A 24,230-nucleotide genomic window follows, 5' to 3' on the forward strand; every position below is an offset into this window, starting at 1 on the left:
GCTTGACAACCTGTTTTAACGTCCCAACAGCATGACTTAGATGTCACAGTGTGTGGGAACAGGGCGACGTGGAATGCGATGCTTTTGGACGTTGCCCTTTTCCTGATTCCACACCCACCTCCTCTTCACCAGCTCGCGACATGTTCTGAAGCAGCGCTGCTTTGCACCCGTCAGAGCTCATTGCCGCCATTGCCAGGCTGAATATGGCACCATGGGATCCACAGTGACAGCCAAGACCGATTGGTCGACAGTGTCTCACACAGAGAAGAAACAGGATGACATCAATTTCAGAGGCCCTAAAAAACCCTTTCTCTCGCTTTTTCTCCTCTACTAGTCAGTTGTTGCACAAGCAGGGGTAAAACACAAAAAGAAAGACTTGTTGAAAATTCACTTCATAAATTAAATTTATTCTGTTTTTATATGTGGTATGCACATCCCAACTAAGATTCCATAATGGAAACTGTAATTTCCAGAAAACATATATATCAGCCTTGAGGAAAAGCCCTGCACGCCTGGAGCACCATACATACACGATATTGTATTGTGTTTCCAGTATATACATGAAATTTTCCTGTCTGTTTTTGCATACAGTAAATTATACTGTTCATAAATATGCCACATACATTCCCCTTTTGCATTTGAACCTGTATATGGTTTGCTCTCACCATGCACAGATTTCTTCAACCTGAAGCATAGGCACTGATATTTTGCTTGTTTCAAAAGAAATGAAGAAAACTTGATATCCTATCACATACGGCAAACCGTCACCTCAACCGGGTATTTTGGCAATTGCCAACAAGCGACAAAAATGAAACCGTACTCATCTAAAATACTTTCATATAAAAAGACGAATATCTCAATATTTGACACAAACAGTTCAAAAGTAGGCAATACATTCTTTATAACATTAGCCCATGCAAATTATGCAAAGTACAGGCAAAATGTTTCCCACTAAGGCTTGAAGCCTTGAAGAGTTTTTTTTTCCTTTTTTTTTTCTTTTTTTTGACATGACCAACCCCAATGATGGTATTAGGGGATAAAATATTTTAACGTCCAGATTCAACAAAGTGAGTCCTCTAGAGCACTGACTCTTATACAGCACTGACTCTTTGCTGAAGGGTTTACTAGACTTGTGTGGTCCGACATGGCACAACACCGAGTACATGGTTAGTACACTGTTGGTGCTCAAGAGCCACATGGACGACACTGACAGAACAAATGTTTAGAAACTCTGAATGAAGCAAGCCACTTAAACGTTAATTTTAGACTTTCCGTTGTAGCGTGCAGCTGCAGTACTCCTCTTTGGCAAATGTAATTCAGTGATAGTCATACATTTATACATTCTAATGTACAAAAAGAACAATCCATTCCACCACAGCAGGCTGTAAGTAACTTCGCTACGTTGTGCTACTCCTTAAGGTGCCGCATGAAGCATTTTCAGTCAGAACCACGACAGATTGTTCACAATTTGACTGTGACATCTTAGTATAATTACTGTAAACAAATGAAACCATGGTCAAGAAGACTGGTAGCCTCTTTCTCACCCCAGTGGTATTACCAGTGTTTCTCAAAAATAAGAACATGCCTCTGATAAACCGCAAGGAAGGTGTTGCTTCATCCCCCTCTCCAACGTCATCTTTTGTTTTGCTGAGGAGGATCAACAATTGGGAAATGATTTTTCCACTGGCCTTTTCACTCCCAAGCGTTAACACCACGGTGCTGGAGGAACAGCGCCCTCTTCCTGTTTTGTGTTGTAAAGCAATCTAGCATATTTCTCGCCAAAATCAACCGTATCACAAATCACAAAGTGCAGTATTGAGGCTGCCAGTCTTCTCAGTGATAGTTTTTGTTTAGGGAACTTATACTAAGGTAACAAAATGAATATGATAAAGATTACCTGATGTTAAAATGCTACATGCAGCACCTTGAAGCAAATAGACCTTTTTCACAGCAGCCAGTTTGACATGAAACAGCAGGTAAACACAAGTGTTACCAAGAACGTTAATAGTTTCCAATCCATTTCGGTCAGCAGAGACAGGGTCCTGGTGTTGTTCATGCTGGCTCATTGGACACAGTCTATTCCACTTAAATAAAACAGGAACTTAATTAATGTCATTAGTAACACCTATGATTACCCTGCTCTTCCCTGCCAAAATGGCTGCTGTGGAAAAAAAAATCTTCTCAGTCTCACACACTCATACACACACACATTCTCAATTGATCAGTGCTGAGCACAGTCCAGCAGGCATTAATTCTGCTTATTTCCTGTTGGTTAGCAAATTCCCTGATGAAGTTTCAATCTCAGGAACAGGAAAGTGACACAAAGAAGAAAATTTACAACAGTCCCTCTCTCTCTTAGGTTGAATAGCTCTGTGGCTCCTCCCTTCTTTGTGTGGTATCGCTGTATTCATCTCCTTCCTCATCTTTTCAAGGGCAAATTATAGGATTTCTCAAAAGGCAAACTTAAGTGAAAATTGGGATCCTCGACAACACTGAAGCAGCACACAGTAACGTTCCCTAGCAAACGTTGATCTTTTCATGTATTTAAGATATTTAGATGTAGAGGCGCACAATTTAGAATGATGAACTGTAGGTATATGGCAAATAGGTATGGTCACTGAGTGTGAAAAGTCTTTCCCTTCTCTTCATACCACCTATTCATAGATACAGTATGAAGGGTAGCGCAGAGTCTGTGAATACCATGTTAAAAAAAAAAAAAAAGATCTTGGGGGAAAAATTGTTTCAATTTGCCAGCTGCATTAAAGCATTTCCTCATAGAAGAGCAGGTATGCCTGAGAGTTGAGGACCCTGGACTCTGGTACCGTCTGAACGGTGGTATCACTGATGTACACCCACTGGCCCTGGGAGCTGCTGCTGGCTTCCCTCGCACCTGAAACACACACACACACACACACACACACACACACACACACCATATTTATGGATACAATGAGATACAGAAGAAGATCATTAGAGGAAAGAGTACCAGTCTGTGATTATTTTGGCCATTAAAACCCAATATTTGCTCAGACAAAAAAAAAAAAAAAAAACGTGGACAGGAAACAGAGGTTTAAGAACACGGTTATCCCACAATGTAAGTAGATGAAGCTTTTACAACAGCTCCTTTCAAATGATTTGTACCAATGTACAGGTTGTGCACAACCTTAGTAGTAGCTAGCCTCTACAGCCACTACAGGGCCATTTAAAAAAAAAAAAATCATTATCAATATTATATCATTTACAAAGCCACAAAAAGGCCCAGCATGAACAAACCTGAAAGACAATTTTGATATTGAAGTCTGACTGTATGGTGTAGCAGCAGATGTAGCAGCAAGGCTAACGGACTAAAGACTGAACTTCTTGGATCTAAAAAAGATCTGCCTCGTAAAGTTCAATAGAAGCCTGACTCTTAGCATTGAGTTTCTGACTACACATTCATTGAAACTGTGGTATTCACCAATAGACACCATGACAGAAGGGCCGAAACTTCAAAAATACAGAATTTGTCTTACAACAAGATTTTGTTCACTGTAAGGCTATGTGAGACAGAGCTGTCATATGACAGAACCATAATAATGCTCAAATCATCCCAAAGCTGCCCACTGAAGAAGATGGATCTTGCCAATCTAGCATGACATTTGTCTAAGCTCCTCAGAAGTATGACGGTAACTGGACTGTGTGAATCTCTGCCCTCACTGGCAACATTTTTTCTGGATTGTGAACAGTTTACTACAAGAAAACTAACCTGTCCACCTCTGTAGCGTTTTGATTATGACAACTGAGATAAGATATATGATATTATCATTGAGCCTTGTTCAGTGATCTTGCCTCAAATCCCAAAAAGACTCACTGTTAGGCACTCTTAGGTCCTTGATTTTATGGGTTTCCTGTTAAAACAGGATGTTGATTAGCCTAAGACTATTTCCTTTATTTAACTTGAGGGTGCACAACGCAAAACTGAAGAGGGTCAACTGAAGTGCAGACCCTGGAAACTAACCTGACAAAAGGTAAGTAATTTGATTTTTGAGCCTGCAGCCTGGCTGTCCCACTGACATTATGTGGTTATTTCCCTTTTTTGTCAGTTGAATCTAAAGGGTCCTCTCTCAAATGACCCATGTCAGTTTTTCAAAGTGCACCTTTAATATCTTTTAAGTGTACCATAGCTGTTCAAAAGCTCTGGGAAGGTCATTCATAACAACAGGAAATCCCGAAAGCCAACAAGGACAAAAGGTGAGATGATATGTTAAGATTTTTTTTTCCAAATGACCAAAAGGATGGGAGGCAGGTGAAAATTTGACGGTATAGTTACTTGGTAGGGACATTATTTGATAGATCCATAGTCAACAGTGTCAGCAGTGTTATTGTGGCATCTTTAAGCTGTCGTCACTGTCTGTTGGTTCCAAATAATGTCACATTAATACCTGACAGCTAGTAGGCAGCAAGGACAACTGGCTCCTTGTGCTTTCCAACAGACTCTTTCAATTACATTTCCACAGTATTTTGAAAGGCAAGCACTCTCCTTGCAAAGAGAAAATGTATTGCAAAACAAAATTTTCTATTGGCCCTTTCCATCTTCATGAACTGCATAAAACACAAACAAAAAGAGAAAAGGTCCTCACAAAAATCCATGCGACCCTTACCTGAGAGGTTCCTGCGCTGCTGGTCTGTTTTCCTCTGGGGAGAGCGGACTTTAACGTACGCAGTGTAGTGGCCACCCCGCATTGAGCCACTATGTTCAACAATCCCAAAGAGGCTGTAGAGGACACGCTCCCCAGCAGCCAGGTTCTACCCGAAATGAGGAAAAAAATATATCAGCAAAAACAGAAAGAGGGCCAGAAAAGTGAAGATAAATGCACAGGTCTCCAAGAAAAAAGATGGAAAAGACAGATGCCCCACTGAAAAATGCTACAAACCAAAGTTAGTCCTGCTACTGAGCTACTGAGGCAAGAAAATAATGTAAAAATGCATAATTCCAATAGTGCTAATAATGGTAACTAGTAAAAAAAATTTAAAAAAAAAGTGTGAAAGTAGAATCTTGTATATTGAAAATTTTGAACATTGGCTTGATTAGCATCCTTGGTTGTGTGTGTATTTTGGAGTGAAATCTGTGCATGGCAGCAAAGCAGCGCCAGTGGTGGTGGGTACCTTGCAGGTTGCAGAGCAGAATGGAGCCAGATCCAAGATCAGAGGAAAGTCAACGTGGCGGTTCACTTTTCGTAGGTTCATCCCTGCCTTAAAATACAAAAACAGAGCCGCAACACATCAACAAGCTTATAGACTGCACAAGCCTCATGGTCACCATTACAGATATTTACAAACCATATACAGTACTGTATATCTCCAGTGTGGAAGGATTTATATGGGTTTGTAGCTACTAACCTGGTGGAAGCGCTTGAGATGCAATGTGATGACAGGGGGCAGTGAGGATATCAGCATCTGCTTCCTAGCGCTGGTGTAAACCTTCTCCACCTTCTTATCTGTGGCAGGAACACAGATACACAAAGCCATGTCTACTTCAAATGTTCAAAACCTTCACTTTATTCCATTCAAAACAACTAAGTCAGTGAATCTCTTAAGCAGTTTTGAGTGAATAAGACAGTCAAGAAAAACAGCAAAAATGAAACACAAGTTATCTCCAAAGACTGAGTCATAAACCACCAAAGAAGCAGGAAGTTTCAATTTAAGAGTCAAACCCATGTCTCCGTTTACTGACCAAAAACACTTTGGAACGCTTAGCCAACCTGACATGTAGTGTGTGAAGGGAAAAGATATATGACAACCAAACGTGGCAATGGTGTTTCTTATTCCTTAGATTTCAGACTTTTTGGACCACCTCCAATTAAGCAGGCAGTCACTTTTTTTGGAGTGCTTCCCTGACAAGTTGTTATGTATCACCACTGGCGTAACCAATAAATCACTTTGAGAGTCTGGTCTATGCCAGTGTTTTTGAGATGAAGCTTCTGATTGCTGATAACTTCTAATTTGAACAATTTTAAAACAGACATTGTCTTAAAAAAGACAATTTTAGTGTTCCACAGTGGGGCACTAAAATGGGCTTTTCCACGCTGGCAAGGACAAGGACAATATCCCTGAGAATGAGAAACTCTATGCATGAAGTTTCCAGATGTTCTGTGAGTATTTCTGACCCTTAAATACAAACGTGCTGATCTTACCGGCTGAGCTGCTCTTGCGCAGCTGCTTCTGCCTGCGCTCGGTGCAGTTCTCACACAGCAGCTTGTTATTGCCCATCAGCAGCTCCACAGAGGTGAACTGATGGAGGCAGGACTGGATGGAGCACTCTTTCGAGCAGGGTGTGTAGCTGTGGGACAGCGCCTGGAACGCCCCTTGGTGTTGCTGGTGGTGGACATTGTCTCGGGAGTGCTGAGGCTGTGGCTCTGCCTGTTCCTCTGGGGAGCAGTGTGTGGAGGGGGAGCAGTCCCCGGGAGTGATTCCCAGGTTCACCTTAGAGACAGCGCTGACTAGCTGCTCGACCGCACCGCCTTGCCGGGCCGAGGGCGCGGACGCGGACGTAGGGGAGGGTGTGAGCGTAGATGTTGAGGTGGATGATGGGGTGGCGACTCGGCCATAGCCATGGCCGTGGCTGGAGAAAGAAGAGGAAGAAGGGCGCGGGGCCCACTCGCTCTCCGAGGCCTCACTATCAGCATCATTGCTGCTGTCCTGAGCACCCGAGTCTTTCTCGCTGCCGTCGGACAGGCTGCCGGCGGTGGCCATCTTGCAGGCTGAGTGGCCGTGGGCCAATCCACCCGCCACCGCCTCCTCCTCTGACCGCTCCGCTGCACAGCCTGCTCCCTTTTCCTCCATAGAGCCTGAAGATCTCCTCCCCTGCTGCCTCTGGTGGAGGGGGGAATGACAACAATATAATGCCTATTATATACTTTATATACTGCATAGGGAACGCATGTGCATGATTAGTACAAGTGTAGCTGAATGTGAACTCCCTTTGCTTTTTGCAATTGCAAACAAACAAACAAACAAACAAACAAACAAACAAACAAAGGAATAAAAACAAACAGATCACCTTTCAAATGTGCATGATACACAGCCACACACACACACACACACACTCTACCTGTCCGCTCATCTTCCTGGTGTTCCTATTGACAGAGTGTGCTGCAGGAAGAACCTGGTCACTGTGAGTGATGTGGACGTCTTGCTCCCGGCTACTCTTAATCAAACGTCCAGGGTTGGATGGTTTTGATATCTGAGCGTGACAAAAATAAAAACATCATGAGTTCAGTGAAGGTATGGGCTGATACTGCTCAACACAACGGACAGCACTGCTGTTGCTGAAAGTATCAATCAACCAAGCAAATAAATACACTGAAGAAAAAACCCTCTCTCAAATAATCTGGCACTAAATAATCTGGGCTTCAACTATTATTTTCATTGTCAATGAATCAAGTTATTATTATTATTATGTTTTGTTTTGATCATTTTTTTTTCTATAAAATGTTAATAAATAATAACAAATGCCCATCACAAGTTATCAGAGCAAAAAACAATATATTAAAGTAGATTACTTAGTGTGACCAGCAGCAAAAAAAAAAACAAAAGACAACAAACAATATACTGATTTTATGACATTAAATGGAGAAAAGTAAGCAAACCTTAGCATTTGTGAAGTTGTAACTAGCAACTGTTTACTATGTTTACTTAATAAATTATAAATGATTGATCAATTCTAATCTGTACTAGCATAGTTTTTCCAATGAGCAGTTTTAGTGGCTTACCCTCTCCTCAATTATGGGTAGAGAGATGTCTATGAAAGCCTCCTTTACTGTGGAAATCTAAGAAAGAGAAAGAGAAAGAATTCAGCAGCTAGGACAGAATTGGTAAACAAATTAGTTATTTTCCTAACTAGCCAACATCATATAAGATTCATACCTTCCATATTAGTTAGGCTGTGGCTTGATTGGCTTGATTGGCAGAAAGACTAATGAAGCCAACGAGCCAGTCCTTGACATGACAATGAGGTTTTGCTGCAGCTTTGAGCAGGCACTGCTGTTTGCAGGTTTCAGTGATCCAGACCTGGGCTTTTAATTTCTTTTTGCTAGGGATGCACCAATTTATTGGTGGAATATTAGTATTTATTGGCCCACTGGCCAATAAAATGATATTCCCCAATGGCAGTGGCCAATATTCATCTGTCCATTTTTGTCCAGGGCTTGAGGCTAATAGTGCCCCGTTGACAAAAAAAGGTGTTTGGGATTGACAAATGTCTTCCCACAGGACACCGCCAGAACAAAAGGGGATTTTTATGGATTTTATTGTCATTATTATTAAGTCTACAACTTAGGAAATTACAAACTGGATGGACTGCACATCTATAGCACCTAACCATTGTGTTCCACAACCGGGCACTGAATACAACTAAACATCTCTTCTCTTGCTGGTACTTTTAGTAATCACTGGCTGTCCCATTAGTTGACTGAGATGTGAGACCCATGAAAAATATAATGATTCTGAAATGTCCCCATGGTATCGACCATTCCCACTGTCAGGTGAGAAAAACTTATGCAATTTAGAGGGAGTAAATGGAGGCACTGTCATGCATGAAAGTGACACTAACACCGACTGCCAACACCAGGGAATTGCATCTTTGAATCCGAGCGGCCCTACAACTCAGGACTGAAGAGTGATGAGGATCAATATCCAAGTTGGAACAGGGTCACAATTTCCCCAGATGCGGTTTCACTGAGCTGCCTTCTTACCCACGCTGCTGTCGGCTCCTTGTTAACGTTAGAGGCTGCATCAAGTTGATGCATTCAAGCTCCGTTGAAGTAAAAATGAGTATCAGGCAAAGATAAATTATTATATTATCATGATGTGGTAAAATGTTGTCTTGCAATATGTTGGTTTTGGCGAGAAACCAGAATTAAATACGCTACTTTTGTTTGAAAGAGGAATTTGTGGGAGTAGGTAGAATAGCAGGCTCAAAAGGCGGTTACTCTGCTCTCATTTTTCACAAAAGGAATGTCTTGTGAGAGGTTATATCAAAGACTGTTTCTTAAAGTTGTATGAATATATGCTCATTCAAAAATAATATAACGAAAGCCTAAAAGACTTGAAAATAGTTTAGTTTAAAAAAATACTGGTATCTGCTATCAGACAAATTTTTATTTTTAACATTGGTATTGGTATCAGCCAAGAATTTCACATTCGGTGCACCCCTAGTTTTTCCCTCTGTTTATCCTCTCTGGCTCCACACCTGATGCTCTCAGTCTTCAAGGCTACTTGCATAGCGGTGTTTGCTTTGTTAACAACCCTCAGCTCACATTTTTTGTTGTTAAACCCTGCTGAGGAGAGTTGGTGTTTGAGCTGGTCCTTGAAGTGTTGTTTTTTTCCCCCTCCTTCTTCTTCTTTTCTGTTCCACTTCCCCTGACTCTGTTTTTAGTAGGGGACATCCTTAGATTATGTATAAAACCAAAGGATGTCCACAAATATCAGACCTCATCTGGGTGTCTCAGCTATAGGTCAGTGACAAGAATAACTATAATAATAAGAAGATGAAGCAGAAGAAGAAAACATAATATTCAAAATATTGTGTATCTATCAAAATAAAATATTAACAAAAAATATATTGTTAATAAATAAAATATCTATCAATGCAACTGCCATGTGCATATTTTTATCATATTGTTCAGTCCTAAATGATGTGTAATCTCTGTTCCACATTGTTCCACATCCTCGTTTGTGTTTCATAATAAAGAGCACAGTGTTTAACAACTTTATGGTGGGATGCCTTGCACAGTTCAGTCTGTGCACCAGTACAACATAATACTGCTTCTGACTATTCAGATCCATCAGAAACACACACTTACATGCTCACACTCTTCGCACATGATTGTGTTGGTCAGCTCCCCTACAAAGATGCGGTCAACAAAGTTCATCTTCACACCTTCCTTCCCATATGCTGTTGAAAAGGGAGTCAAATAATTCAGTTACATACAGAGATGAACAATGGTACCAATAAGTTTTTTTTTTTTTTTTTTTTTTTTTAACAATTTTAATTTATTTAAATTGGCTCATTGGCTAATTTATTTAACATGGCTCATCAGATGACATGCTCCGGTTACTGATGTCAGACAAACTAGTCCCTAAGCTGTGAATGAATAATCAAGCCTCTTGAACTGAAAGAAGCAGATGTGGTGTGACTTGTGCCTTTCAGGCAATGATCATTGCAATGGTTCGTATGATCGTGATGATCTAGCTTTCCAATATCAGCACTTAAATTCTGAGAAGGGAACACAACAATAAATCAATGGGAAAAATCTTAAATTTTTTCAAGCAGCACAAACAGTAATTATCTCACCATTTCTGTCACACTTCCCTTAAAATCCATAAATGGCAATGGCAATGACAATGGAGATTCATCCAGCAAAGGGAATACCACTCTCTTTCCTCACCCAACACATTCCTTTCTGCCCAATTATAACCTGAGGCGCATGTCCATGAAGTGCCACAAGATGGGGCTATTGATCTGGGCTATTGATCTAGGCTCTGTGCCTGGCACAGCACGAGTACATACCTTTGACTTGGCGTTTTGTCTCCTCATCTGCTGTCTTCTCTGTGGGATTGTTGAAAGCCTTCAGGATGCTAGCTTTGACCCTCTGGAAATATTAAACACCAAAACACACAATCATACAGGCTAGAAACCACATTGAGGAGTACATAAACAAAACAAACAAAAGAAAAAAATCCACACTGTGCGCTTTCTTGGATTTTGGCTAAATTCTGTCTATTCCCCTAGGGAAATATCACAATCTAGGAGAATGTTCAGTTTGACAAGTACATCTATTAGAAACATCATTAGAAAAAATAATTATTGTGCTTGTCTAGAAACATTAACATATAGATCTGTTTTTTGAATGTGTGTGTGTGTGTGAGAGAGAGAGAGAGAGAGAGAGAGAGAGAGTGCGCGTGAGTGAGTGCGATCTTCATGGGGCCCACTTATTGAAGGTGGCATGGTAAGTGAGAGAGCTGTGAAGAGGCCCCGCTATAGAAAAGCACCAATCAATAGATAATTGGCCATGGTCTATATCTGTGGTCCTGACCAGTCAGCCCCCATTGTCCCGGGACCCATGCACTGGACTGGCTATGTAGGTCAAAAAGCCTTGTTAATCCCAGCCCGGCCAGCCTGCACCCCACTCAGCCGGCACAGTCAGACCATGCAGAGCCTCTCCTACTAATTAATAACCAGCAACCCCCCACCCTCCCTCCCAAATACATACTTTGCTCCCTCCCTCCTGCCCCAAAGAAACAGTGTGCACGGTCCCACGCAGGATAGGCCAGAGGTGGGGGGGTGGGTTAGGCGGTGGAGAGGGTTGGTGGTAGAAGGGTGGAGGGGTGGAAACTAAAAACAAGACGGGGCAAAGAAAGACAGGCCATGCCCTGAGAGGGAAATACCTACCATCTCAGCTAATTGGTGATAATTGACTGAGGCCAAATTAGCATATTTAGACCTCTGATACTAATGGCCAATCAACACAAACACTTAGGGCCTCTAAGGTTGTTGATACCCTCTGGAAAAATACCAGTCACACACACACACTCAAGACAGTGTGTGTGTGTGTAATGCAGTTGTGACTTAGTTCAAATGCCCCTTTTCAACATAAATTAAAGATTATTAAAGTTCACTAAAAAATGGATCAATCTCTGTCCTACAAAAAAACAAAAAACAAAAAAACAAACATAATGTGTGTTATGTGTGGTTATTTGAAAACTGACCATCTATATAATTCTTCCAAATGCCCGTGAGCCTTAATTAAACTGTTTGTATGGATGTAGTGTATGTCCTTGTTCATTTGAATTAATATACAGTAAATTCACATGTAGGCTAAAATGCCACAGTATCTCTGAATGTGCTGGGCTGTATAAATGAGTGTGTCTGAATGAATGAATAGGGCAGGCTTTGCCCCTCCCTCTCTGCCCCTGATTTGGGCAGGGAGGGGGACTGATGAGAGTGTGTGTCTGTGCAGGAGGGGGTGGTGGGTGACCCTCTAGCACAATGGGACGGCCCTGGAGCTCATTCAGCAGCTGTGGGTTTCCCAAGATCACACAATGATGCCGGTTGTGCCACTTGCAAGTCCCTTAAGTGGCACAACTGTCAGTGTTCACAAGTTTGAATGGAAGCAGGGGAGGCCAGCCTGCCACCCCTCCCAGGCCCCGGGCTGACCACTAAAACACACCCGCTAACTTCTCCTCCTGGGTTCACAGAGCCACTGGTGGGGCCACAGGGGCCAGTTCAGCCCTGCAATAGGCCGCCGCAGGGTCCCCTAATTGCTCTGCAAAGGGGTGTGGGTGGCGATGCTGTCCTGCACTTGCCACAAAACATGGCACCATAAGGCTGAAAGATAAAAACTGGCTAGCCGAGCAAAGAGCAGACATTGGCCTGAGTGTGCATGCACTCACTTTTGTCTCTCAAAAACTACTGTGTGACCTGCGATGTGTTTTGAAACACAAAACCCACTGGGAACTGGACAAACAAGCAAGTGGTGATGAAGTTGTACTATTACTACAGTATTTTGTGTGGTGAGAAACTATTTCTTCACTAGAAAAGGTCATTTCTGTAGGATTTTGAGGTTGGATTCAAACCCAGGACACTGCGATCAGGACTCAGCCTTGGTACATTGTACACGGTCTCACATTTCACCGGGGTGCCACACTTTTTATAATTTCTACAATAAAACACAAGTAGAGGTCACACTGACTAGATTTCCTCATATACAGTAATCCCTGGTCCTCTTTGTAAATTATAAGTATGCATAGAGAACAGTGGACCATTAAGAATAGCTTGATTTGTTCTTACAAAAATGTATTTTCCAAGAGTTAAGCTAAACACTACAAAAAATCTCATCTCTTAATTGACTAATTAGGTATTTTTGTCATAACCTTAGTAAGGAAGCAGGTTTGGTGTGTGTAAAAGTGGCTGTTGAGTTCTTGCACATTTTCTTGTTCTCTGAAATGTTCCCAAAATGCATTTGTCAGGGTTTTCTATACTACACATGATGCAGCAATCACTGTATATATTTCTGCCAAGAAAGGTAAAACTGGAGCAATGATGAAAACAAAATGTTTTCAATATGTTTTATTAAAAAAATATATGAATTGAACGCCTTAAAAAGGTAACAGGAGAAAACAACCTGTGTCAATTATGCAAAAAAAAAAAAAAAACTAAATAAATTTTGGGTTAATTTTGTAACACTGATTGCATTTAACAGCCACGACAGACAATCTGATTAATGTGTCTGTATGCGCGTGTGTGTGTGTGCTCACTTTTGTTTCCTCTACTCGTATGGAATCCAGCAAGTAGTGCAGCAGCTCCTGGCTGTCCTGCTGCTGGTAGCCCTTGAAGCGTGGAGCCCTAAAGAAACCAGTGACAGAAAGAGTAGAGCAAGGGGGGAGAGGAAAAACATCAGTTGAAAAGTAAACACCAAAAAAATCCCTGCCTGCATTCATTTAGCAAAATCATACCATTTTATCAGCAGCGACAATCGGCAAGTCATGTTAACGTGGCAGTGAATCTTTGACATCAATAAGGTCCTTTACTTGTTGGTACATGGAAACAACCCACATATACCAACAAGTGAGAAGAAAGCAAACAGCCACACACAAGGCAATCAGAATGCATAGAGAAACATCAAATAGAAGAAAAATACCATTATCCCTTTTCAAGGACTTTTCATGGGTATGTCTATCTAACCATCCCTGCCTTTACCACACTGTGGTACTTACACCGTGTGTACATTGTCACATTCAAATAGCTTTTCACTCATCCTGTAAGGGTCACATGTAAACAGCCACACATCCACACCCACACACTAACATTATCTGAGTGAGTTAACTTTGAAATACTTAACAGTGTGGAAAATATATGGCTTTGTCAGTGTATGAGTTCTGTACAAAATGGTTTTGGTCCTCCATTTACTTACTACAAAAATAAAGAAAAATAAAGAAACTGTATAAAATGAGCTCCTTGAATTTGGCTGATGGTCCTTTAAAAATATTATAGCCTTGTTCAAAACTTTTAAATGGCAAATTTCTAAAGTTAATTAATTATTTGATCAATGTGAGCATTATTTCAAACACAGATGCCTTGTTGGGGCTGCTGGTGATGCTCGAGGAAAGGTCACAGGTTTCATCCTCTGATCACTGTGAACTTAGTCACTAAATTTCATTGCAATCCACCTAAAAGATTTTGAGAAATGCTGCTCTGGACTTAACCAATTGTGTGAATCCCAAATATGAATTGGTTTTACTCTTCAAAAAGCGATCAATCTGCTTGCTGACTGAGACAGGTATAAATTTGTACAAGAATATTACATGAGGGCAGAAAATTTCAACAAGTTCTGCAGTTCCAGTACAATTTACATAAAATACTGCAACATTTCAATGTGACACAATTAACACTGGAATGACAAAATGTATGTAGACAGGACGGCTTGCAAGTGCATCAGTTCTATCAAAATGTGGATGTTACATTAAGTGACAGCATGTGTCCATGCGGACTAAGACAAGTGCACAGGGATGCACACGTGGATGCATTTATAGTTTGTGTCTGAATGTGGACAGAATTGTAGATGTAGAAAGTCCACACAGTTCCAAACTCTGTGCGGCATGTGGACGGTGGTGTGTGGACATCCACAGTAGAGTAATGACGAATTTTACATCATGCTGATCCATGCTGATCCTCAAGGACTCAGAAAGTAACTTTTGTTGTTATCCTTGAAATAGAATTGGCCAACAGATTGGCCAAAAGCAAACTAACAAGGTTTTGTTTTGTTTTGTTTTGTTTTGTTTTGTTTTGTTTTGTTTTGTTTTGTTTTGTTTTGTTTGTTTTAATTGCTCAGCAGTGAGCTAGAATGTTTGTAGTTTTAAATTAACTTAACTTAAATTAGCAACAGAATTCAGTGCAGAGTCCCATTTAAAACATGCAGATAAAAACATCCAAAGTTTTGAACGCCAGCTTAAATCAAAGTGTAACAGCAATGATTATGTGAAAAACCCTGTGATTTCCTCCCATAGAGAACATGTATTAGACCAGGAATTTCGTATTTGGGCAAAGGTTTTATAGTTAACATTATGCCTCTTTTCTGAGGCTTACTACAAAATCCACCTTCTTGGGTGTCAACACTAGGCTGACAAGGCCAGGTTTTATGCAAGTGTTCCTCACATTCTACAAGAATGTTAAACAGTCATCAGATCACAACCTGAAAAAGATGGCCCATTGCGAGGTTATCTATCTTGACTTTTTACTGAGGATTTTACCAAGACCCCCCATCTTGGACATTAATGCCGCGGCGACTGGAGGGGAGACTCTCCTTGGGTTCGTCCCCTGGCCAACCCTGGTGAAACAGATGTGGGACAGATTGCAGGGGGCAGATGGGCAGCCATGGCTTGAGCCTACGCAACCTGTTGGGCCGAGCCAGCCACACAACCACAAAACAGGTTGGTCTGACAGGGGCAACGCACACTGAGAGGACACATCGCTGGTTAGAGAAGCCATCGGTCAAATGTTGAGAGGATGCATGGGGCCAGAGGTGGAGTTTGTTGGGGGCTCCCTGAGAGACGTCTGGTAGGTTCTCGAAAATGAAAGACGACAGTCATCTATTGGTATTTTATGGCCTACAATGAATCAGTACATGTTTACTCTTAATTTTAGCTAAAAGCCACCACTGTCCTTTCAGAAATCAATGGACAATGGTGGCTAAAAAAGGAAATTATACTGTAGCAATAAACAGGTATTTAAATCTTCTTTCATTACAATGTGTTTACAGATTTACTATCCCATGAAAGAGCCCTAAACTGCACCCAAGTAATACTCCGACAAAAATTTTTGCTGAAATGAATCATATTAAAGCATCTCTCTGATGTACTCAGATATACTGACAATTTGGCCCAAGTATGGATGTCCATGGCTGGGGGAGAGATGGCTAGCCACCAGCCTCAAATACAGGTCATAAACAGGAGGTCTGGAGGAGACCCCCCCCACCCACCCCCACCCCCCACCATCACACACACACACATCCACATGCCTGGGCCTTGTGCCCTTTTCGTGTGTAGACAAATGGGAAAAGGGGGGCACATATGTCATTTATTTGCCAGCCTTGAAAAGGGCAAGTATGTGAAGGAATGTATTCCTGAGTGTGTTGAATGAGCTTAATGAGCTTATATTGTAGTGGGTTTAGCAAACTATATAATCTTGTAATCTTTATTCTGTTATTCTGTTTAGTACATGGTTCAGCTTAAAAATAAATAAAGTACACTAGAACCATGAATATGTTTTCATTAATGAGGCTTTTGTTTTCCTTTGCATGGATTCTCATTCTAACGGTCCTTATCCAGCAGCTTGAACAGAGTGGGTCTGGACTGGTATCCAGTTGGCACTCATTGTTAAATGGGATTTGAAATGCGACACAGTTTGGTGTGCCGCAAGCAAGGAGGCAGTGGTGACAGAGAGAGGATGAGAGAGTGAGAGAGAGAAGAATAAAGGCAAATATGGAGAGGGAGAGCAAGACTCGGAGAGACAGAGACAGGAAAACAGACAGAAAGATAGAGCAAGAGAAAGAGATGGAAAAACCTGACTGGGATCAGTGGGAACGGCGAGGTCTGGAAGCTCATCCCAGTGGAAGAGAGAAGCAGAAGGGCCCTGTAGCACTGCTCTCAATCTGGCCCTGGTCAACGCAAACAGCTGCGGTGCTAACACAATTAATAGCCGGATGAGTTAGTACCAGACACAAGGCAACCCCCCACTCCACCCTTCACCCACACACACAGACACACACAGAAGCATGAACTACACAGTGCACCCGCACATAGGTCATATAATTGACTAATTTGACAATCGCTCTCACATGCACACAAAAATACAAATGTGATTCACTGATTTATACTGCAATATGCATCCTACAAATATAATGGACCATATGCAGAAAAATGTGTAACACAATAAGGAATAGTCATTCCTGAAATAGCCTAAATCACTTATCACTTGCCTAAATTGTCCAAATAAGTGGTTCTGAGTCACTCAAAATGTTAATTGAGACTTAATACAGAATTGTTTGAGGAGAAGTCTGTATGTCAACAAAAGCATTCGCAGTAGAGTGCTAAACCCAAACAATTTGGTATAAACAATAAACCAAAAATATTCAAAAAAATGACATACCAGAACCAAAATGTGTGTTTAATGGCTCAGTAAACAGGTGAAATGCGAGTATTTTGTCCTCCTTGACTTGACAATTGGGATGCTCTACCTTTTCACACTTACTACATTATGTCTGACCTTGGATCCCTCAGAGATGCTGGTCAAAAATCATACACAACATTAACCAAGACATTTTGGTTCTGGTATGTCATTTTGGACTTTGTGAAGTTGTCCACTGCCTCTGATAACACTAATAGAGCCATTTGCAATGAGCCACTCAAAGCCACTTTCATTGGAGGGTTGGATTGGATTAACGGTCATCTTCTTTGAATGCCATATTTGTTATCAGCTTGTGGTCAGTCACAAACAGGTCTTGTTTTCCTATATTGAGCATTGAGTTGAGTTCCTGGCATCCTTTCATTCAGGCATCCTTATTTTAATTTAAACTCTGCAAGGTAGACCAAAGTAAAGAGAATCTCATCAGTGGATTGTAAAAGCGGGAGCCCTGGACTGTGGCTCTAAGAATGTGCCTGCTTCTTTTCTTCAACGTGAAAGAGAGGTCTTCATCCTGTGTAGAGCAGTGTGCTGTCCGCGTCTGTGTGTGTGTGTGTGTGTGCGCATAGGTGTGTGTGTCCCAGATGCCAGAGCACTAGATGGAATCCATTGTTGTCTCCTGCTATTTCCATCAGGGATGGAAGGCTTCTAATAATTCTGATAAACAACGTTTTAAAGGTGTGGATATGTGGGCATTTATACACTGTAAATGAATGAAAAAGAGTGTGTGTATCCTTTTCAACTTCTGAATTACATGAAAGTGTCCAGTGGCCATGTTGTAGATTGAATCAGACCAAGAAGAAAGCAGGTGTAGATGCATGCCTCTGTATGGCCTCTTTATACAGCCTATGCATGTTTAATGTCAATGGTGCATCGAAATGGAGCGGAGCTGCACATTCTGGAAGTATTATGCCCATTGTTTTTTCCCATTTGTAATTTGATTTTTAACTATAACCACACTATCACTCAACATACTCAACAGGAGTACCTTGGATAAATCAACAGTACTATAGGGTTACATTGTGGGCATTGCCTCTAAATGTTTCTGTTTCACTTCTGAGAAATCATGTTTTTCTTTTGGTTCTGTATGTCAAATGGCATTAAACACCACAGTGCCATGAGCTTCAGTGACTGTTACTATGGTGAAAACACCAGATAAACGTGCAAAATCCATTAAAGTATGTCCAATTATTACGCTCTATTGCAGACTGGTGGTTGCAATCATAAACAAAACACTGCACCATAGTTGTTGAGCACATCAAAGAATTTGTGTATAAAATCAACCCAAGGCTATGTAGCTCAATTTCACCAGGCTGGGTATGTCTTGAAGCAAATCATAATGGGACTCCTTGATGAAAATGCTAAAACAGACCACTGCATTTGTGAAAATGGATCGGATTTTTACTTACAGAATCCTGGCTGCCTAAAATAACCTCACCCACCTCACAATTATGATAACCATCATAAAAAATATCATTCCTATTAGATGAAAAACTACAAGGCAGTGGACAGAACTGCTGTAACTGGAAGTAAAACGTTGCACCTCTCTGACCTCAGATGCCAGGTGACTGGGTAGAAAGAAGGTACAAAACTCTTTCAGTTCAATATTTGAAGCTACTTTCCCCTTGTCTTGCCAACACTGACTATCCTTATACTAAAACATGGCCTGGGTACAAGCTGGGACTCTCCCTGGCACCAGATAGAGTGTGTGGTGCTGACCATCCAGCCCACTAGACTTAGTGTTGGTGCGAGTCCAGACTAGACATGTCCAGCTGGCAGGATGACGAGGGGGCAGACTGTGGGTACTCAGCTGGTTGAGGGTGAATGCATGCGCACATTCCCATGTGTGAAAAAATATAAATACAAATATAAATAAGTAAATAAGCGCACATAACTAACTAACTAACGAATTAACTAACTAACTAAATAAATAAACAAACAAACAAATAAAACAAGCACAGATTCACATATGCAGTTCAATATGCCTCAAATGTTGCAAATGAACACTCAAACTATGCCTAGTCAGAGCCAACACATCCTATCAACCTGCCCGTGAACACAAACACAGAAACAGAGTGAGAGAGAAAAGGAGAAGCGTTCAATAATCTCAACAACCTCTTGGCATGACAAAAGCCAGGCAGTGACAACTAAGGACAACAGGGTACATCCAGAGAGTTAAGGGCAGAGTGGAGGGCTGGTTTCTTGGGCTCCAACCCCGAAAGTTTTCTCAAAAGCCTCAAATCTTTCAGGTTTAGTCCAACAGCCAGCTGGCAGGCCTGGCTGATAAACTGCCTTTTAAAGGCTATAGCACGTTCGGCTTTTCAACAACAGTGAGGACACTATATATCTTATGAAACCAGTCAACCTAAGGAATCCACTGGTGTCAAGTATGTCATGCTAGGTTGTATTTTGTTAGCTGCAGAAGCAGAACATTATGAGGCCGGTGATTCAACCAAAAACTCTAAGTTGAAAGTTAAGGGAATTTGATTATATGTTGTTAAATCTACAGTAGTATTGCATGATTTGCAAAATGGTTTGTTTTAATGTATAATGCAGGTGATCCATAGTAAATGCCATCCAAAACCACCGGTATGGTCCTTTAAGCCTGCATATTTTGACTAACTCTATAAATGCGAAGAACAATTACATACTGGGTAAAGCAAAAGCTATATTGTGGTATATGCATGGTGTACTGGTAATGAGTGCTTAGGCTTCAGTGGAGTCATGTTTTATTCAAATGCATGTCAGTGGAATGGAAGAACTTAAAATTAGGTGTGTGTGGGTGCGTTAAGGTGTGTGTGCATGTAATGCTTGCCCATCTGAATGCACCACTGACTACATGTGTGCTGCAGGCTGAGGTGGTACCAGGTGAGGTGGCAGCTAGCGCTCACACACAAACAAAGGCCTGTCTGTTGAAAGCTAGGTACCAGAATAATTGTCAAAGCCATACCAGAGATGTACCCAGTCGTCCGATAGTCAAATGCCCCAGCCACCCACCTGCATTAACTACTGAACAGTGCATGACCTTCCCCCACCGCTGAAACACACACTGAGCGTGGACCCAACCAGCACTGTAACATGTTCAAACAAGAACCCAAGCGACCAAACAATCAAGCTGTTTATTCATGAAAGAGCAAGCTGACTGTTCAGTTCACAAATGTAGAGCTGCACGTCAGCTTGTCACACTGCCAGTTACACCCCGCTAAGGATCAATTATGTCACAGGTGGCACTGCAGTGTGGCAAAAGGCAAAAGAGCAAAAAATAGCAAGCTGCTTGTAGGCACTTGGTGTAGGGTAATGGTGTGCTGTTGGTTGGCTGTGTGTGTGTGTGCTGGGCTTGGCGTGGATGAAGGGGGTTTAGCTGGGACCAGGTGCTAGCTGGGTCTGGCTGGTTGAGGTGGTCACCACCGTAGTGAGGGGATGAAAGGAGGTGAAAGCTGGGGCCCCTGAGTTGTAAACTGCTGCTGCGTTCATGGGGCACTGCCAGGCCAACAGCTGTGCCACATTTGGGGGATTCGGGTGACCTTGAGAGGCAGGACAGCTTGCCTTAACACGATGATAGGGCTTACGAATAATGCTCAAGTAGAGGTGTTATAAGCAATGTTTGGTGCCTCTGGTCACTGAGGCCAAATGGATGAGGCAGACTGAGCATTTGTATCATCATAGGTGACTTCATTGCATTGATGCTCACCATATTAGCTCAGTTGAAATTTTGGTCATTATCTACTCATCTTCATGTCACTGGTGGAATTTATACATCAACAGAATACAGTCAGTAAGCTGGTGCAGCTTTGTAGCAGCTTCCTCCAAAACAACTGGAGTGAATGAAAAATGTTTCTTTAGAGTTCCAAAAAAGGGTACATAAATGACTCCCTTTGATTGCCCACCAAATTTCCACACTTTGCATGCTCTAAAGCCTGAAGAACTCGAGGAAATGCTTAATTTTTTATTTCTTTAATATTAATACAGTCTCATCACTGACTATGTTTAGGGATACTTATTTGATCCTTTATGTAAAAACACTTCCTGTAAGATTTGTTTCCTCTGGCTCTAGTTACCGTAATAACTGTGCACCAAGATGTGAAAATGTAAATGCAATATATGTTTGCTGAAAATGTGATTGGTGATTGGTACTGTCCCGAAAAATCCAAAGCAGGGCATCCCTACTTCCTAGCATGATCCAAATTAACTGTATTTAATTTAAGATTTAGCAAAACAATAACACAGGTGCTGGAGAATGTCCCACACTGTGAGATGAACAGTTATGAATATGCTTGCATGGGCATTGATTTTTAATGTTTTTTTTTTTTGGCATTTCATTTTATTTGGCTTGACTTGGTCAAGAAGGGGATTTGATCAACCTTAAGTCAGAGCAGAAACAAAGAACTGAAATGAAGAATATCTCTGTTGTCAAAAAGAGGACATGGATCACTGCTGAGACAACACAAAAACAAAACAAAGATGTGATAAATATGACAGGTGTTGATGCATCATGCAGATGGTATCGGTCTGATTTTGAACTCATCTGTAAAAACTTAACAGTGTGGGGTTAAAATAAAGTGAAACCAATTAATTTTGTGAAAACCAAAGCTGCTTCCAGAAATTTTACAAGAAACCCAGTTTTTCTTTTCTTTTAAGGCTATTTACTATAGCTCAGAGGACTTTGCTTCTCTCATTTTATTTGTAGGGTTCATTCTTTAGCAGTTGTACTGGTGTGGGTCACAGCCTCATGTATGACCAAGCAGACAACTGTGTAAACATCAAACATCAATGATGAGTTTTTCAAAAGCTTTCTTTGGATCTGAGAATGAACCCCTGAAAGGCTGTGTTGCTGAAGTTTCTATATCTGCTGCACAGAGAATGTTATTTTCTGTAGAGTTTTTTTTTTCTTTTAAAATAGTTACTGGGCATTGCAATATGACAATAAAACAAGACATATTCTCTCAAAATGCACTCGGAGTATATTCAATAGGGAATGGGTTTGTCGATCTGTCATATTGAAAGACTGACTCTAAAATTGTAAGACAGGTATTGCCCTAATTCTCTCCATTCTGCACTGCATACTTACTTAAACCCCTCTAGTGAAGGGTTAGGGTTAATGTTCTCTCTTTCTCAGCATTCACAAATTGTCTTACTCATTTCTCTAAACCTTTTCCACTCTATTCCCCTCCCTCTCTTTTCTCCTCTGTTTCTATTAACCTTTGGTCACAACATGCTCAGGCAGGGTATGTATCCACTTCTCCACCTCACAAAGTTAATCTAATGTTTTAAAGTTGACTGTGATCTGCCCTGCATTAGCAAGTACAATTACTCAAGAATTACTGGAATTATTCCTATAATTAATTCTTTATTGGACCATGGCATTATTGTGCACATGCTGACTGCATGTAACCTTCCTACCCCTACTCTATCCAAACCTAAGCATATCTTAGGCATACCTACCTGAGCATATCTCATGGACTCCTGACATAGAAAATGCTTTCCAAACCATGGAAGATTCCCTTTGCTTTGTGTCCGCTTCGGACAGTCTTGACCATTTCTTCATCTCTGTTTGTTGCACAGAAGGATGTTTTTGCTACTGGTATCTCCTGGTATTACCACTCAACAACATCCCTACCATTAAAGCTTGAGTAGGTAACTTTATAGAATGTCTTACTTCTGGCAGAGCTGATTAAAGAGGATTTTGGGATTGACTGGGCCTTTCCCTGGCTCCTTCATGTTGTGAAGAAAAAGGAACATGGCCGAGGTCAGGGGCTCTGGACTGGGCAGCGTCACTGTCAATGGACTCTGGAATACACAAGAGACAAGGCGAAAAGACTTCACATTCATTTTCAGCTTTGATGTTCTGGATTGAATTCCAGGAAAGGAAAATAGGAGGGAAGGTTTACCACAATACACCAAAATCAAATCGTAAAATTACTGTACATCACTAATGTCATGCAAAAGATGTTTTGGACATTTCTTTAATTTTCAGATTTATCTTGTTATGTTACACATTTGTTTTCATTTACTCTCAATCAAATGACAGAGAAGCTTAAAATCTATCAAATTTACCTCCGCAAACTACATGCAGCAGACTGGAAGATGCCAAAGTATAGAGATAAATACATTTACAGCATGGCCGGTTTTCTTTTATTTTTTTTCAAAGGTTGACAGTTGTCCATGTCAGTTTTTGGCAACATGATCCTACTGTATGAAAAGAGGGCACCAGATCTAAAAGGTGACTGGGGGGTTGAACAATAAATACTAGGAAATTCATGTCAAATGCAAAGTAATTTCCATTTGCTAAGAGATTAAAACAGACACTAAGTGCTGACAGGTTATAGACAGTGATCTGTACCAGGTTTGTCTCAACAGGGGGGCAGATCCTCAGCTTGTACCCTTTCTCTTTTACTTCCTGGATGAGGTCGATCAGCATGTGTGTCTGGGACAGGTTCTGTTGGGAGAGAATATACTTTATCTCTGTTTTAGTTATTATTTCATTGACCATATTAAATGATTTCACAGTTTTATTACGTGGCAGTGGGTCAAAGCATAAATCAGGTAGGTCATGAACAGATCAGACTAAATAAGGAGTGGAGTACACTTCATAAAAAACACTGTAGCATCAAACCAGCCTCATGCACTGATTTTACACGTGAAAGTAAGTAACACATAAATGACCGAAAAACTCCCCTACTAGACAAAACACAGCAGCTATGACAACAAAATGATAATCCTTTCAAGAGATGAAACTGAAGTCACACTTAGCTAGTGGCAACACAAGGTGGTCAATTTAAAAAAATCTTGTGAAATGTTATCTCCATTTTAGAAGGATTTTGGAAACTTGTTTGAGTTCATTATTCTGAAAGAGGCTTTCAAATGAATCTATGATCTATGAGTTTGAAATATAGAAGAGAGAAGATCCTTGATGAGGAGACAGCCTGAAGCAGCCATTGTCCCTTCATGTTAGAGACACATCTTTTTCTTCCCTTTCAAGAGATATTTGTTTTGTCACATCCTGGCAATGAGG

At 41.1% G+C, this 24,230-nt stretch overlaps 1 protein-coding gene across 1 annotated transcript in view; it reads right to left on the reverse strand.

Moving 5' to 3' along the window:
• Nucleotides 1-386: 386 nt before the first annotated feature.
• The window catches only part of usp45 (ubiquitin specific peptidase 45), a 41,886-nt gene continuing 18,042 nt past the window's right edge, over nt 387-24,230 (reverse strand). The window contains exons 7-18 of the mRNA XM_030071895.1: nt 23,559-23,654; nt 22,875-23,005; nt 13,297-13,384; nt 10,550-10,631; nt 9,843-9,934; nt 7,752-7,808; nt 7,091-7,222; nt 6,174-6,852; nt 5,380-5,477; nt 5,146-5,232; nt 4,641-4,785; nt 387-2,890 (exon numbers count right to left, since the gene is read on the reverse strand). Of these exons, the coding sequence (XP_029927755.1) occupies nt 2,760-2,890; nt 4,641-4,785; nt 5,146-5,232; nt 5,380-5,477; nt 6,174-6,852; nt 7,091-7,222; nt 7,752-7,808; nt 9,843-9,934; nt 10,550-10,631; nt 13,297-13,384; nt 22,875-23,005; nt 23,559-23,654 (1,818 nt within the window). The 3' untranslated portion in view covers nt 387-2,759. The remainder of the gene's footprint in view (nt 2,891-4,640; nt 4,786-5,145; nt 5,233-5,379; nt 5,478-6,173; nt 6,853-7,090; nt 7,223-7,751; nt 7,809-9,842; nt 9,935-10,549; nt 10,632-13,296; nt 13,385-22,874; nt 23,006-23,558; nt 23,655-24,230) is intronic.

This window comes from Myripristis murdjan, chromosome 16 (assembly GCF_902150065.1).
Source record: "Myripristis murdjan chromosome 16, fMyrMur1.1, whole genome shotgun sequence".
NCBI classification, from domain to species: domain Eukaryota; kingdom Metazoa; phylum Chordata; class Actinopteri; order Holocentriformes; family Holocentridae; genus Myripristis; species Myripristis murdjan.